The sequence below is a fragment of the Nilaparvata lugens genome, chromosome 5, assembly GCF_014356525.2.
Source record: "Nilaparvata lugens isolate BPH chromosome 5, ASM1435652v1, whole genome shotgun sequence".
Classification (NCBI taxonomy): Eukaryota; Metazoa; Arthropoda; class Insecta; order Hemiptera; family Delphacidae; genus Nilaparvata; species Nilaparvata lugens.
In genome coordinates, this window is record NC_052508.1 from 76,216,176 (window position 1) to 76,229,845 (window position 13,670).

The window sequence follows — 13,670 nt, forward strand, 5'->3', positions numbered from 1 at the left end:
AAATTTCTTCAAAGTGCTAAGGAACATTGTGGATGCTCCTTGGTATGTCAGGATCTTCATAGAGACCTGCACGTCGACCTGGTGTCCACCGAGATTCAGAGGCATGCGGAGAGGCACGAGGGGCGACTGCACCAACATGACAACGTCGAGGCGATCCAGCTGCTAGACAATGGAGGGTTGGTGCGGAGGCTCAAAAGAAGGAAACCGTTTGAACTAGTGTAGTGCTTGTTCAAGTAGTGTCCAGTGAAAGAGCAGAGCAGTGATTGAGTGAATCTAGCTTCTATAGTGCAGTCAATAAGTGTACATATTAATTAAACAATAGCAGTAAGAGTTCCTAATGCGAATTCACTGTTCAATTTTTCAAGTAGTAATTTAGGATAGAAAAAATTAGCTCATTAGTCTTTAGACTAGATAGCTATAGTATTGACCAATAGAAAAAAATTATCAAATTTTATAAAAAAAATCTTAGACCTCACTTCGCTTGGTCAATTTTTTTTTGTGTAGTTGAGAAGTTGATATTGTAATTATTTATATTGAATGAAAAAGACTAAGAAATTGTCAAAAACCACAGTTTATTGATACTTAGAAAGACCGGTTTCGGTTATAACACCACTGTTATTGACAATGGTGTAATAACCGAACCGGTCTTTCTAAGTCTCAATAAATCTGTGGTTTTTGATACTGTTATTGACAATGGTGTAATAACCGAAACCGGTCTTTCTAAGTATCAATAAATCTGTGGTTTTTGACACTGTTATTGACAATGGTGTAATAACCGAAACCGGTCTTTCTAAGAATCAATAAATCTGTGGTTTTTGACAATTTCTTAGTCTTTTTCACTCAATTTATGGTCAATTATTATTGAAATTAAATTGTTCATTTGTTTATGAACTTTTTCCAATCACGTCTTAAGCTGGGTTTTCGTTTGTGCCTAAATGCCGTCGTCGACCACGAAATTTGGACAATATGAATGTCAACAATGCTTGTCGTCGTCGACGAAATTTGGACAATATGAATGTCAACAATGCTTGTCGTCGTCGACTGCGGAAGTTTACGCACAAACGAAAATGCACCTTTAGGGCCGGTTTCCGAGCTCGGGATTTATCTAAGTTCTAGACTTTAAACACCTGGAGTCAGAAAATTGGGCTTTCCGAAACGGGGCGTAGTCGCAGTCCACGTTCAAATGAAATTTCGAAAAACTAGAACATAGAATAAAAAGAAAATAGTGTGAAGTTTCAGCTATTTTGAATTATTTAGGAATGTTTCTTTTCGTCGAGGAAAAACGTTTCCAATTATAGACATGATAAAATAAAGATTATCCTAAAAACTGCGACTACGCCCCGTTTCAGAGAGCCAATTTTCTGACTCCAGCTGTTCAAAGTCTAGAACTCACCTAAATCCCGAGCTCTGAAACCGGCCCTAAGTTTTTGAATGTTTAATATCCGTCGATTGAATAAGAAATTAGTCATATCAGTTACTTGTTTCGATTAACCGAATAAATATCATGTAATAATACAATATTTATTATATGATTTGTGATTATGTCCACGAATAAATGATAAAATCCCTTCTCGAAAAACCGGTGACAAAGTCCACATTTGATCAAACATAGACATCTATCATATCGAATATAATATTTACTCATAAAGGAAACAAAGGAAACTGGTTAACTATGTTATTGATACAACAAGTCCACCCTGCCGTTACACAGCACGTACTACAGTTTGATTTAGATCATCTTGTAAATATTTGATCAATATTTATTGTTATTCTTAGAAATTTAAATACTTAATCAGTTGAAAATATTTCAGTTGAAATAATTATAACTTAGACCAATGAATGGACTCGGTTCCTTAATGAATGTTGAATGCTAGTTTCAAATAACACATTGAACTAGTTAAAAAGCAACACATTGCTGTTCTGAAAAGTAGGTTTAGCAGTGGTGTGTTTGCCCTTAAACGATTATGTGGGGAGCTGGACCAACATGGACTACGTCAGGCTTATTTTGGTATTTTTCATCCACACATTTCATATGGCCTTATAGTCTGGGGCTGTTCTTCACAAGCACAAGACATTTTCATAATGCAGAAAAGGGCTGTCAGAGTCATCGCCAGGGCGCGGAATCGGGAACATTGTAGAGATATTTATAAAGGTCTTCGAATTCTAACTCTATATTCATTATATATATTGCAATGCTTACTATTCCTGAAAGCAAATCCAGAGAAAATGGAGTTGAGAAATTCAATTCATTCTTATAATACAAGATCCAATCAGACGCTCAATGTAACACGAAGCAGACTGCATAAAACTGATCAAAGTCCCTCGAATGTTGCAATTAAATTGATGAATAGGCTTCCTATTGAGGTGAGGCAACTTAATCACAGGAGGTTCAAAAAGATTTTAGAAATATTTCTCTTGAAAAACCCCTTTTACTCAGTTGAAGAGTTTATCGACATGAAGATGAATGTAGAAGATTTCAATATTTAGAATTTATTGATATTACTGTTGTATGAATAGGATTAATATACCATACATGTTTTTATTGTAAATGTGACTTTGTATTGTTTTTTATTGACAGTATTTGTATTGACTAAGTTAGTGTTTTACTGTTATATTGACTGGTCTATATGTCAAATTGTGACATCCTGTTTTTTGGCTAATAAATTTATTATTATAATTATTAATGAACTAAACGGAAAGAATTATGTTAGGTTGATTCGCCATCAAATTGTTTTTTTTTCTTTAGGACTACTTTTGACTTGATAATGGCATTATAAAGCCGAAATATTTCGTGACTAAACAATTTAAAAAGGGTACTTAGATTTTAATTGTTATTTACAAATAAAAAGATTATCTTACTGTCTTCTAATGACAGTCATAATTCTTCTTAAATCTATGCTTATTATTTTCATGTTTTGTTTCTGTTTTATCATTTATTTTCATGTTCATTATGTTCATGTATTCATTTTTCAATCCAAAAGCAAACATTAATAACTATAGGCCTATAGTGAGGTCCACGTTATAATGGCAGTGTTTGATTAGCAATGGTATTGCAATTCTTGTCTATCATTCAACAAAGCGGATAGCGACATCTCTTTCTCGCTTTGCTCTGTCGCCAGATCATCTTTCAACCATGTAGAATTAATAACAAAATATTAAATCTTAATTATGAAAATTCATTATGAAATTATGAAAAATATAATCTCTAGTTTAATAAAATATTATTGATTATTTTAAACGAGAATGAACAGTTAATATTACATCAATAAAACCTGTATCATCTACCGTCTATAGAAGGCATTGACTAGACAGAGGATCGGCAACGTTGTTCTGCTATCTTTCTCCACTGCCATTATAACGTGGACCTCACTAGTGAGAATCACACCATAAATTCCGATTTCCGAGGTAATTAAGATTGTCTGGTGGAGGCGGAACATAAACCTTATCCTTAATGAAACCCCACAGGAAGAAATCCATCGGTGAATCCGGTGAGCGAGGTGGCTGTGCGATTGGCCCTGGTCCAATCCAGTGAAGTTGAAAGCGATTGTCTAGAAAACCCCGAACTCTTCCGTGGAAATGAACCACCCCACAAGTTCGATATTTTCTAGATAATCGCTTTCAATTTCGCTGGATTGGCTGTGCAGGGCCAATTGCACGGCTGTGTGTGGCAAGAAATCGATTATCGGTGGGATGTATGTCGCATTACCAACGGCTGTCACATCCAACCAAAATAACACCCACACCTTAAACTTGAAGTGTTTTGTAACAAAATGACACCTTTCTCAATTCTGTAAGTAATTTCAATTGATATTCATGTACTTTCAAAGTTGTAAAATCTTTTTATAATCACTCTGTATATTTATCAACGGTATCTCTCCCCTACGATATAGTTGACCTCGCTCTTGGTCCAACTAACTCAATGTATTTGCTCTGGAACATGGTACGCCATAGTGAAGTAGGTCAATTTCCACATAGAAAACACTAAACATGTAGAGGACACATTATAAGAAATTTTTATTGTGACTAACTATTGTATGTGATTGTAATTTATCTAATATTTTCTGTAATTGATGTAGTAGTTTTAGTTCATTGTTGATTAAGTTCATTAAGTTCATTGTTGATAAGAGTGTTTTAATTTCAGTGTATTTTGCTTATCTTCATTCCCATTTGTATTATGGTGTTGTTGCCTGGGGTAATGATACGAATGTAAATAAACTATTTGTGTTACAGAAACGAGCAGTAAGGGTCATTGCTAATGTGAATAGCCGTTTTCACTGTGTAGATTTATTTAAAAAAATCAAGATTTTGACAGTACCAGCTATTTACATTCTTGAATGTCTTATGTATGTAAAAATTAATTTAGCAAGTATTTCTGTAAATAGCAACGTTCACAATCATTACACTAGAAATTCTGAATCGCTTAGAGTGAACCAGTGCAATTACGCAAATACATTGAACTGTTTTAAGGAGTTCGGTATAAGAGCTTATAATAAGCTTCCTGCACATTTAAAAGAGCTAGAAGTTGGTAATTTTAAAAGAGCCATGAAAAAGATGTTAATAGAAATATGTCCATATAGAAAAGAGGAGTTTCTAATTTGAGGGTATTTTGTTTGATGTTTGTATGCTTGTGTTTGTATTTTTATTTCTTTGAATGTAGCCTAAATACTTTTATTTACCATGTTTAATCTATGACGATGCTATGCATTTGTATAAATGTTTTCTGCAATAAAGAAATCTTGAATCTTGAATCTTGAATCTTGAATCTAGTTTTTTTGGGAAATAAACATTTATTTATTTAAAGCGATTTCCTTCATTTATAATAATGTTTGGATTGCAGGCACATTGATGACTATAGAATGCGTGATGTCGGCGCTGAGAGAGAAGCTGTTGACTGCTCTGAACAATGGCAATGTTAGTGCCCGCCATCTTTGCGATGTGCTATTGCGTGCCAGCACTCTGCTGCCCAGCGAGAAGATAGTCATACCTCAGCATAAGATGCCGAAGGTAACTGCAAACAGTCTTAGGTTAGGTTAGGTTAGGTTAGGTTAGGTTTCCATTACTACACACTTTTTTATCATAATATAATCATGACCATGGAGGAAAAACTATAGTATTTATTTATTATTTCATCACATTACATCATAATATTGGGAATACTCCCACTTGATAGGTGATTTGTCAAATAATTGCATCCTTAGAACTAAGTAAGATTTCTAACAGGTAAAATAAACAGTAACAGTATATAAAAAATTATATAACAAAGTGTATCCTATATTAGGTCTATCATTATTCTTAGTCCTAAAAATAGAGCAAATGTGATCATTTTAATTTGTGTCATTGAGTGCAGAGTTTATGGTTAATTGAATTCTGCCACCGAGTAGTACGCTTTATCAACTAAGATTCTTTTCACAGATTTCTTGATTAGCTTTAGAGATTCGATTTTTCGAATGGTCTCAGGTAATTTATTATATAATCTTAATCCTGAATAAGAGGGATTCTTCTCATATGTCGCATGTCTATGGACTGGATACAACAGCAAATGCTGATTGCGTGTGGAGTAATTATGTCTCTCTGTGCAAAATTGAAATTTATTGATATTACTCTTGATGAAAATTAATAACTGATAAATGTAGATTGCAGGCAAGGTGAGAATTTGAGAATTTTGAAAAACAGACTTGCATGAGTCTCTTTGTCTCAACCCGAAAATCACTCTAATAATCTTTTTTTTGCATTAAAAATACCTTAGAACTGTCTGTTGAATTACCCCAGAATATATTTCCATAGCATAGATGGGAATAGACATAGGCATAATAGACTGTTATGAGGGTGTTTCTGTCCACCGAATGAGACAATTTTAGAATCATAAAGTATGCAGGGTTCAACTTGGACTAGTGAGGTCCACGTTATAATGGCAGTGTTTGATTAGCAATGGTATTGTTATCCTTGTCTATCATTCAACAAAGCCGATAGCGATATCTCTTTCTCGCTTTGCTCTGTTGCCAGATCGTCCTTTAACAATGTAGAATTTATTAACAAAATATTTTTTCATCTTAATTATGAAATTATTGAAAAATATAATCCAGTGTAAGCCTCTGGGCAATGTTTTCTAAACTCCGGCAGCCAACATGTTAATATTATTACTATTATCATAGAGAAACAATAGCGTAAGTAGATATCCCATGGTATAGGGAGTTTATGTCGCAACTTTTACTGTTATCTCAAGCCTATAGTCCACTTAGTTCTTTCCTGTGAAGCTTTATGACGCTGGTAGTCTCTCATATTGTGCTGTTCATATACTCTTACCCCAACAAAACAGTAAAAATTGACAATAATCGACAGTAATCGACTTGAGATAACAGTAAAAGTTGCGACATAAACGCCCTATACCATGGGATATCTACTTACGCTATTGTTTCTCTATGCTATTATTTACTTATAGTACTAGAGCCTGGTTTACACTAGTAGAGTTAGTGGTCGAGTAACTGGCATACTATCTCTTCTTTAATAAAATGGTCGAGTTACTGTTTTTCTACAATAATTGAGAATAGTAGGTGAAGTGTGTTTTCTAGTGAACAGAACCAACCTTAAAAAGTCAATACTTTTTAATCAATTAACACTTAAATACTTATTAATTTTTTTAAATAAATTAATACTGTACTTTTTAATAAGGAACAATACTTTTTCAATTTGATATCCTACGGCCCGACTCTACTCTACTAGCTCGAAACTGTTTTCATTAGCATAGTAGTGGTAGAGTAGAGTGAGAAGCGGTGTTGGGGTAAAGTAAGTGGTAGAGTACTATCCCACGGTGCTATCCCACTCTACTCTACTAAAAACTAGTACTCTACCGTGAACGTTATCATTGGGAGAGTTCACAAGATAGTTGGTACTTGCCCAGGGAACTCTACCACTAACTCTACTAATGAAAACCAGGCTTAAACCTAGCTCCGCAGTGCAGGCTGGATGCTTGGCTGAATCGGACTAGGCGCTGAGACAGCAAATAATAGCAGCGTTGGTGGGAATGCGAGCGGCCGCAGTAACGTCTTCCACCCAGCAATGGTCGGCGTAGTTCCGCCTGGTGGACAGACGAAAGATCAATCCAGTCGGTTATTTGATCCCTCCAGCCAGGCTCAACCAAGCAGCCGAGACAATAGAACAATGGAGTGGCGGTCTTATTCGCGTTCATCAGCAGTTTTCTTTCTCACAGCTATTTTGATTTTTGTGCTACCTATAATCAATAATAACTCCAGTCACCAGTAAAAAGTTTCCAGAAACGTGGTGTACTACCATATTAATGACTTTTCATGATGATTTTTAATTATTTAAAAACATTGTTGACATTCTGAGCCTTCAGGCTAAACTTGGGGTCGCTGAGAACGAATCTGCAATCAGAATTTCTCTATCACGAAAAATAACGAAAAAAACCCAGCTGTTGATCTTCCGGCAACCGTTAATAGTCATCCTGCAATGCGGTCGAAACACTTCCAAGCCAGACACCCATCTCAAATGACAACAACGCCAAGCTGTGAGAAACCATCCTGCACTGCGGTGCTAGGTTAAGAGATAGAATAAATGGGAACAAGATTGACTGGTTGGAGATGTAAATAGAATGAGTGAAGACTATTATAGAGAGAGGCCCTATCCTATCAATCATAGTATTGAACAATATAATATGAAAACTATTGTGGCTCTTTTACTATACTTTTAATGATTCTTTCAAATCCTTCCTTAGCCTATGAAATCTTCAATGCTTATTCATGAATTTTATTTTATCAATTATTTGTTGACCTTGATGTACCGACACTTAGACAAACGTATGTTGTTAGAACTATCTTGTACCTTAATAAAAATTTTCAACATCTTGAGTCCAGAAGAACGCCTTACCTTACCCGTCCAGCAACTACAAATTCATTTAATGCCAATCTAATAAAACTATCTGTATGTAGACACCAGTTCACATACTACTATAATCTACTTTCTAATAAAATTCCTTTCAAATTCATCAGTAATAAAATCACAAAAACTCTTTTAAACGAAATAAATCACTGGACTAAACAGCACATTTACTTCTCATTACCTAAAATATAAATTCTAATAACCAAATATATATGTATGACAAACACAATTATGTAAAATCACAGAATATTCACCAATTGTACACTGTCTTAAAACCGAAATTCTTATTATATTTTTTATTCTTTATTTGTCTCCACGAATGTAATAGTTAATTTTCAGCTTTTGAACTCGCAGCAGGCGCTCAGGTTTTCCTTGCCGGCTGTGCCAACAAGTAATATTTATTTTGTTCTATTGTAAAAAACTTAAATTATTCGAATTGTATTGTATAATTTAAATTATAGTAAGTTTTATTATGTAATTTTGTTTTTGGCAAATAAATTATTATTATTATTATTATTATTATTATTATTATTATTATTATTATTATTATATCTCGGTAGCTAGGAGATGGCATGTCTTTATCAGACGGGCTCAATTCGGAACCGACTTCGAATTTCGTTGTGACCGACTTTGATGAAGCTATGTCCAGTCCCAACTCCACACCTGAGCTGAGTGCTGACGAGGGATATGAGGCTGATGTCGATGTGCCTGAGAATGGCATTGTAGAGGTAAGTTACCCCATTTCTCAAATACTCCAATGTATGGGCCAGTTGCATGTACGTCTGTTAAATATGGACATTAACGCTGATTAACAAATCGGCGTTAGTTTTACGGATTATTATTATTATTATTATTATTATTATTATTATTATTATTATTATTGTTATTTCATTGTATAAAACCGCACTTGATGAGCACAGCTCAAACGGTGTATGACATGTCAAATATATCAAGTATATGGTTTCCCTCCATTGAGGGAAAGTTTTTACTTTCCATGCCCTATTACCATAGGTAAGGAAAGTATTGCTTTCCGAAAAAAATTAAGGTACCCCATTTCTAATTTCTATACGTTTCAAGGTCCCCTGAGTCCAAAAAACTGGTTTTGGGTATTGGTCTGTATGTGTGTGTGTGTATGAGTGTATGTGCGTCTGTGTACACGATATCTCATCTCCCAATTAACGGAATGACTTGAAATTTGGAACTTAAGGTCCTTTCACTATAAGGATCCGACACGAACAATTTCGATCAAATGCAATTCAAGATGGCGGCTAAAATGGCGAAAATGTTGTCAAAAACAGGTTTTTCGTGATTTTCTCGGAAACGGCTCCAACGATTTTGATCAAATTCATACCTAAAATAGTCATCGATAAGCTCTATCAACTGCCACAAGTCCCATATCTGTAAAAATTTCAGGAGCTCCGCCCCATCAATGCAGATAGATTCCCAATTATCAGGCTTCAGATACAATTGAGACAAAAAAAATCAATTGGAGTAGATTGAGCATGAAAATCTCTACAATTAATGTTTAGTAACATTTTCACCTAAAATTGAAAATAAGCTTTAAATTTGAGAAAATGTGATTATTCAATTGCAAATTATTGTTGATTCTATTAAATCATTCACTATGAAGAGATAGCAGACCTCATGTGTGTCTCCAGCGTTATTGCACTGTCACCAGCTGGCTCAAATCTTTAAATAGTAGACTTGAGATGCGCGGGAACACTAGCGTCAGGTGATCAATTTTCATAACGGCAAGGAAAGTTGTGTGAGTGCGCCACACCAGATTTTTCATTTTACAAAATCGTCTGGATAATTTTTGATTTCTAGGATTTCAATGAGAAGATCTCATAGCATTCTCTTGATGAATATGGGCAGCATTCAGTCAGAGTATCTTTGAGCGCTGTATAAAATTTACCTAGACTGTCAACACTCTTAAGTTCGTCCGTCAAACAGTTGAACATTTTTAGCCCAGCATAATGTGGTTCCCCCTCCAAGAGCGAAAGTCTATGAGTGGTGTACTGGAGGGTAACATCTTATGTCTTGTGGGGTATGTGTGTAATGTTATCTTCCATAAATTTATTTATTTATTTATTCATATGCAAATACAATTCAGGTAAAAACAACAGGCATTTGCCCAAAACTGCTTCAAACCTTATTTGGAATACACAGTATAAAGGTTATGCTACTTACGTAACTTAAATGATAATTCGTACACAATTTTGAATTTATTAGATTGATCAATTTCCAAATACGAATCCAAACAAAACTCTTCCTTCACAATTACAAAAAAATATTGAAAATTTTACTCAAATCCACAAACTCATGTAAACATCAAAACATATGATCATCTTCAACTGTTTATGCTTATTACTCTAAACAAAAGATGCAATATCCAAAAATAAAGGGCTGGAATTGTTAATAATTTGAGTTTTTTTTTGAAAATTGGCCTACATGAAACCCTAGATTCGGCTCCCTCAATAACCCTGATTGCTTTCTTCATATATTGGATTCATCTCTGTTCCACAAAGATCGGTTGGTTTTTAATCCCGATTAAGTTTTCCGGTCAACTAACCAAGATTTTAATAGTTTCACAATCCGGCAACACTGTCATTTAACCGACAGGTGTTATCATTCTGAACAAATGGCACAAAATTGAGGTTATGTTATTGAAGCGGTGACCATTCGTTTGGCATGCGCCACAAAAATGCTCTGTCGCCAGTGTCAAGTGCTATCTGCAGACGACAACAGATCGAAAACTAACCTCAAAAATAAGAATCTACTTTTGAATGGTAATATCGGCTAAATACACTTCTCTATTTTATTAACGGATGAAATTTATTCATATATTTAGCTCTTACTTTGAATTTTGTAGTATTTTCTTAACAGAAACTAATTTGAAGACAGCTATCAGTAGGTACCTATTGGCGTTAGTTGGATTTAATTCCCCGTGAATGGCCAGTTGAAAATCTTTTACGTCGATTAGTTTAACCGGCTTTATTTTTCGATTTTTACCTTTGTGCAACAAAATTTTCTTTGTTTCAGCTAATCGCTGTTAAAATGGTGCGAACTAATCAGAATTTAAAAAAAATTATGCCTTTTAGATTAATCAGAAAATTTATTTATTTATTGACCGAGCGAAGTGAGGTCTCAGATTCAAGTCGATGGTTTGGCATTTCTCTTAATGTTTAAATGTTTATATGTTGCGCATTTACGGCGAAACGCGGGAATAGATTTTCATGAAATTTGACAGGTATGTTCCTTTTTTAATTGCGCGTCGATGTATATACAAGGTTTTTGGGAATTTTGCATTTCAAGGATAATATAAAAGGAAAAAGGAGCCTCCTTCATACGCCAATATAAGAGTAAAAATCATCATATCAGAATTATTCATCATAAATCAGCTGACAAGTGATTACACAGATGTGTGAGAAGCCAGTCTATTGCTGTATTTCCATAAGGTCGATAGTTTCAATCAGGTACTTGTGGATGAGAATACTGCGTGAGGTCTATTGTTCACAGAACTACTAGTTTAATCGGCGTTATCGCTTGAAATTTCTGCTTTGTGCGACCAAAATGCATCGGTTTGCGTTAATCTCGATTAAACTATAGCATTTATTTATTTATTTATTCATATGCAAATACAATTCAGGTAAAAACAACAGACATTTGCCCATAACTGCTTCAAACCTTAATTTGGAATACACAGTCTAAAGGTTATGCTACTTACGTAACTTAAATGATAATTCGTACACATTTTTGAGTCCAAAAAATGTATCTACTACAATTTTGAATTTATTAGATTGATCAATTTCCAAATACGAATCCAAACAAAACTCTTCCTTCACAATTGCAAAAAAATATTGAAAATTTCACTCAAATCAATATTTAATCTTACTTGAAATGGTGCGAAAAAATGTTGAATGATATTGTCACAGCTGGTCTCACCATCCACACTTCAATGTGATCTTTTTGTGAATGCTCGGCTGGCCACAAAAAATCAGCTGTCGTGTGGACTATAATTGCAATTTAACTGAATGTAACATAGTATTGTCTCTCGACCTTTCTCTGCTTTCAACTCGGGCTGACCTGTTGCCAGTACGTCTTGAAGGAGATCAGCTTTTTACTTTCCTTGCCCTATTACCATAGGTAAGGAAAGTATTGCTTTCCGGAAAAAATTAAGGTAACCCAATTTCTAAATTTCTATACGCTTCAAGGTCCCCTGAGTCCAAAAAAGTGGTTTTTGGGTATTGGTCTGTATGTGTGTGTGTGTGTGGTGTGTGTGTGTGTGTGTGTGGTGTGTGTGTGTGTGTTGTGTGTGTGTGTGTGTGTGTGTGTGTGTGTATGAGTGTATGTGCGTCTGTGTACACGATATCTCATCTTCCAATTAACGGAATGACTTGAAATTTGAAACTTAAGGTCCTTCCCCTATAAGGATCCGACACGAACAATTTCGAACAAATCCAATTCAAGATGGCGGCTAGAATGGTGAAAATGTTGTCAAAAACAGGGTTTTTCGCGATTTTCTCGAAAACGGCTCCAACGATTTTGATCAAATTTATACCTAAAATAGTCATTGATAAGCTCTATCAACTGCCACAAGTCTCATATCTGTAAAAATTTCAGGAGCTCCGCCACATCAATGCAAAATGTGATTTTAGATTCCCGATTATCAGGCTTCAGATACAATTTAAACAAAAAATTTCAAGTAGAAAAGATTGAGCATAAAAATTTCTACAATTAATGTTCAGTGACATTTTCACCTAAAATTGGAAATAAGCTCGAAATTTGAGAAAATGTGTTTATCCAATAAAGCAAACTGTTGGCAACTGTTGATTCTATTAAATCATTCACTATGAAGAGATAGCAGACAACGTGTGTCTCCAGCGTTATTGTCCTGTCACCAGCTGGCAGATCTTTGAATAGTAGACTTGGAATGCGCGTGTACACTTGCGTCAGGTGAATAAAATTTTTATAACGGCAAGGAAAGTTGTGTGAGTGCGCCACACCAGATTTTTCTGCTTTCAACTCGGGCTGACCTGTTGCCAGTACGTCTTGAAGGAGATCAGCTTTTGATGTTAGCATCTTTGATACACCAACCCCAACAGCCATTAGTAGTTTTCACATCGATATCTCGCCGACCCACTCTTATGTAAAATTGAATTTTGAGTGCAATCCATCGGTCTCAAGCTCATATCAACAATGTTATTGAATTATTTCGAAAAATTTGCAGTACAGTCCATGAAATATATAAGAAATTATTGTAATATCTTAATAACCATTGACTGAATAATTTATGGTTTTGAAGGTTCTGAAATAATCAAAACTTATGTAAAATAGCATGTTACGTCACATGGACGAGAAGGGTCCTTTTGCAGGCGAGAATGATGTTTCTAGTCGAATTTCATTCGAGCACTCCAAAAGACATTCACGTCCAAGTAACGTACACTATTTTTTGTCATAATACAGTCACAGAATAGATATACAGAACGGAAACTGTCAATCAAACGCCTATCTGACCAATGCTTTTTGCATGGCGCAAATACTAGACACGTCACGTGACCTTAGGACGTTTCAATCCTGATCTTCTGATTCGCTCGCGGCAGTGAACGAGATCAATTGATCCGGATTAGTAAAGTGATCCGAACCTCCCATCAATACTATTACAATGCGGAACTTCCTAACAAGATGGCGGATTTTTGCGCCAGGGTTCTTGTCGAGTTTCCATACTGTATGTATACTGTGATACAGTAGAGTATGCTGTAATGAGAATCATA

General features: G+C 35.0%; 1 protein-coding gene across 1 annotated transcript in view; it reads left to right on the forward strand.

The window, feature by feature from the left end:
- Positions 1–13,670, forward strand: part of LOC111046960 (lysosomal-trafficking regulator) — a 168,987-nt gene that overhangs the window by 24,316 nt on the left and 131,001 nt on the right. The window contains exons 6-7 of the mRNA XM_039429615.1: positions 4,838–5,004; positions 8,457–8,665. Of these exons, the coding sequence (XP_039285549.1) occupies positions 4,838–5,004; positions 8,457–8,665 (376 nt within the window). The remainder of the gene's footprint in view (positions 1–4,837; positions 5,005–8,456; positions 8,666–13,670) is intronic.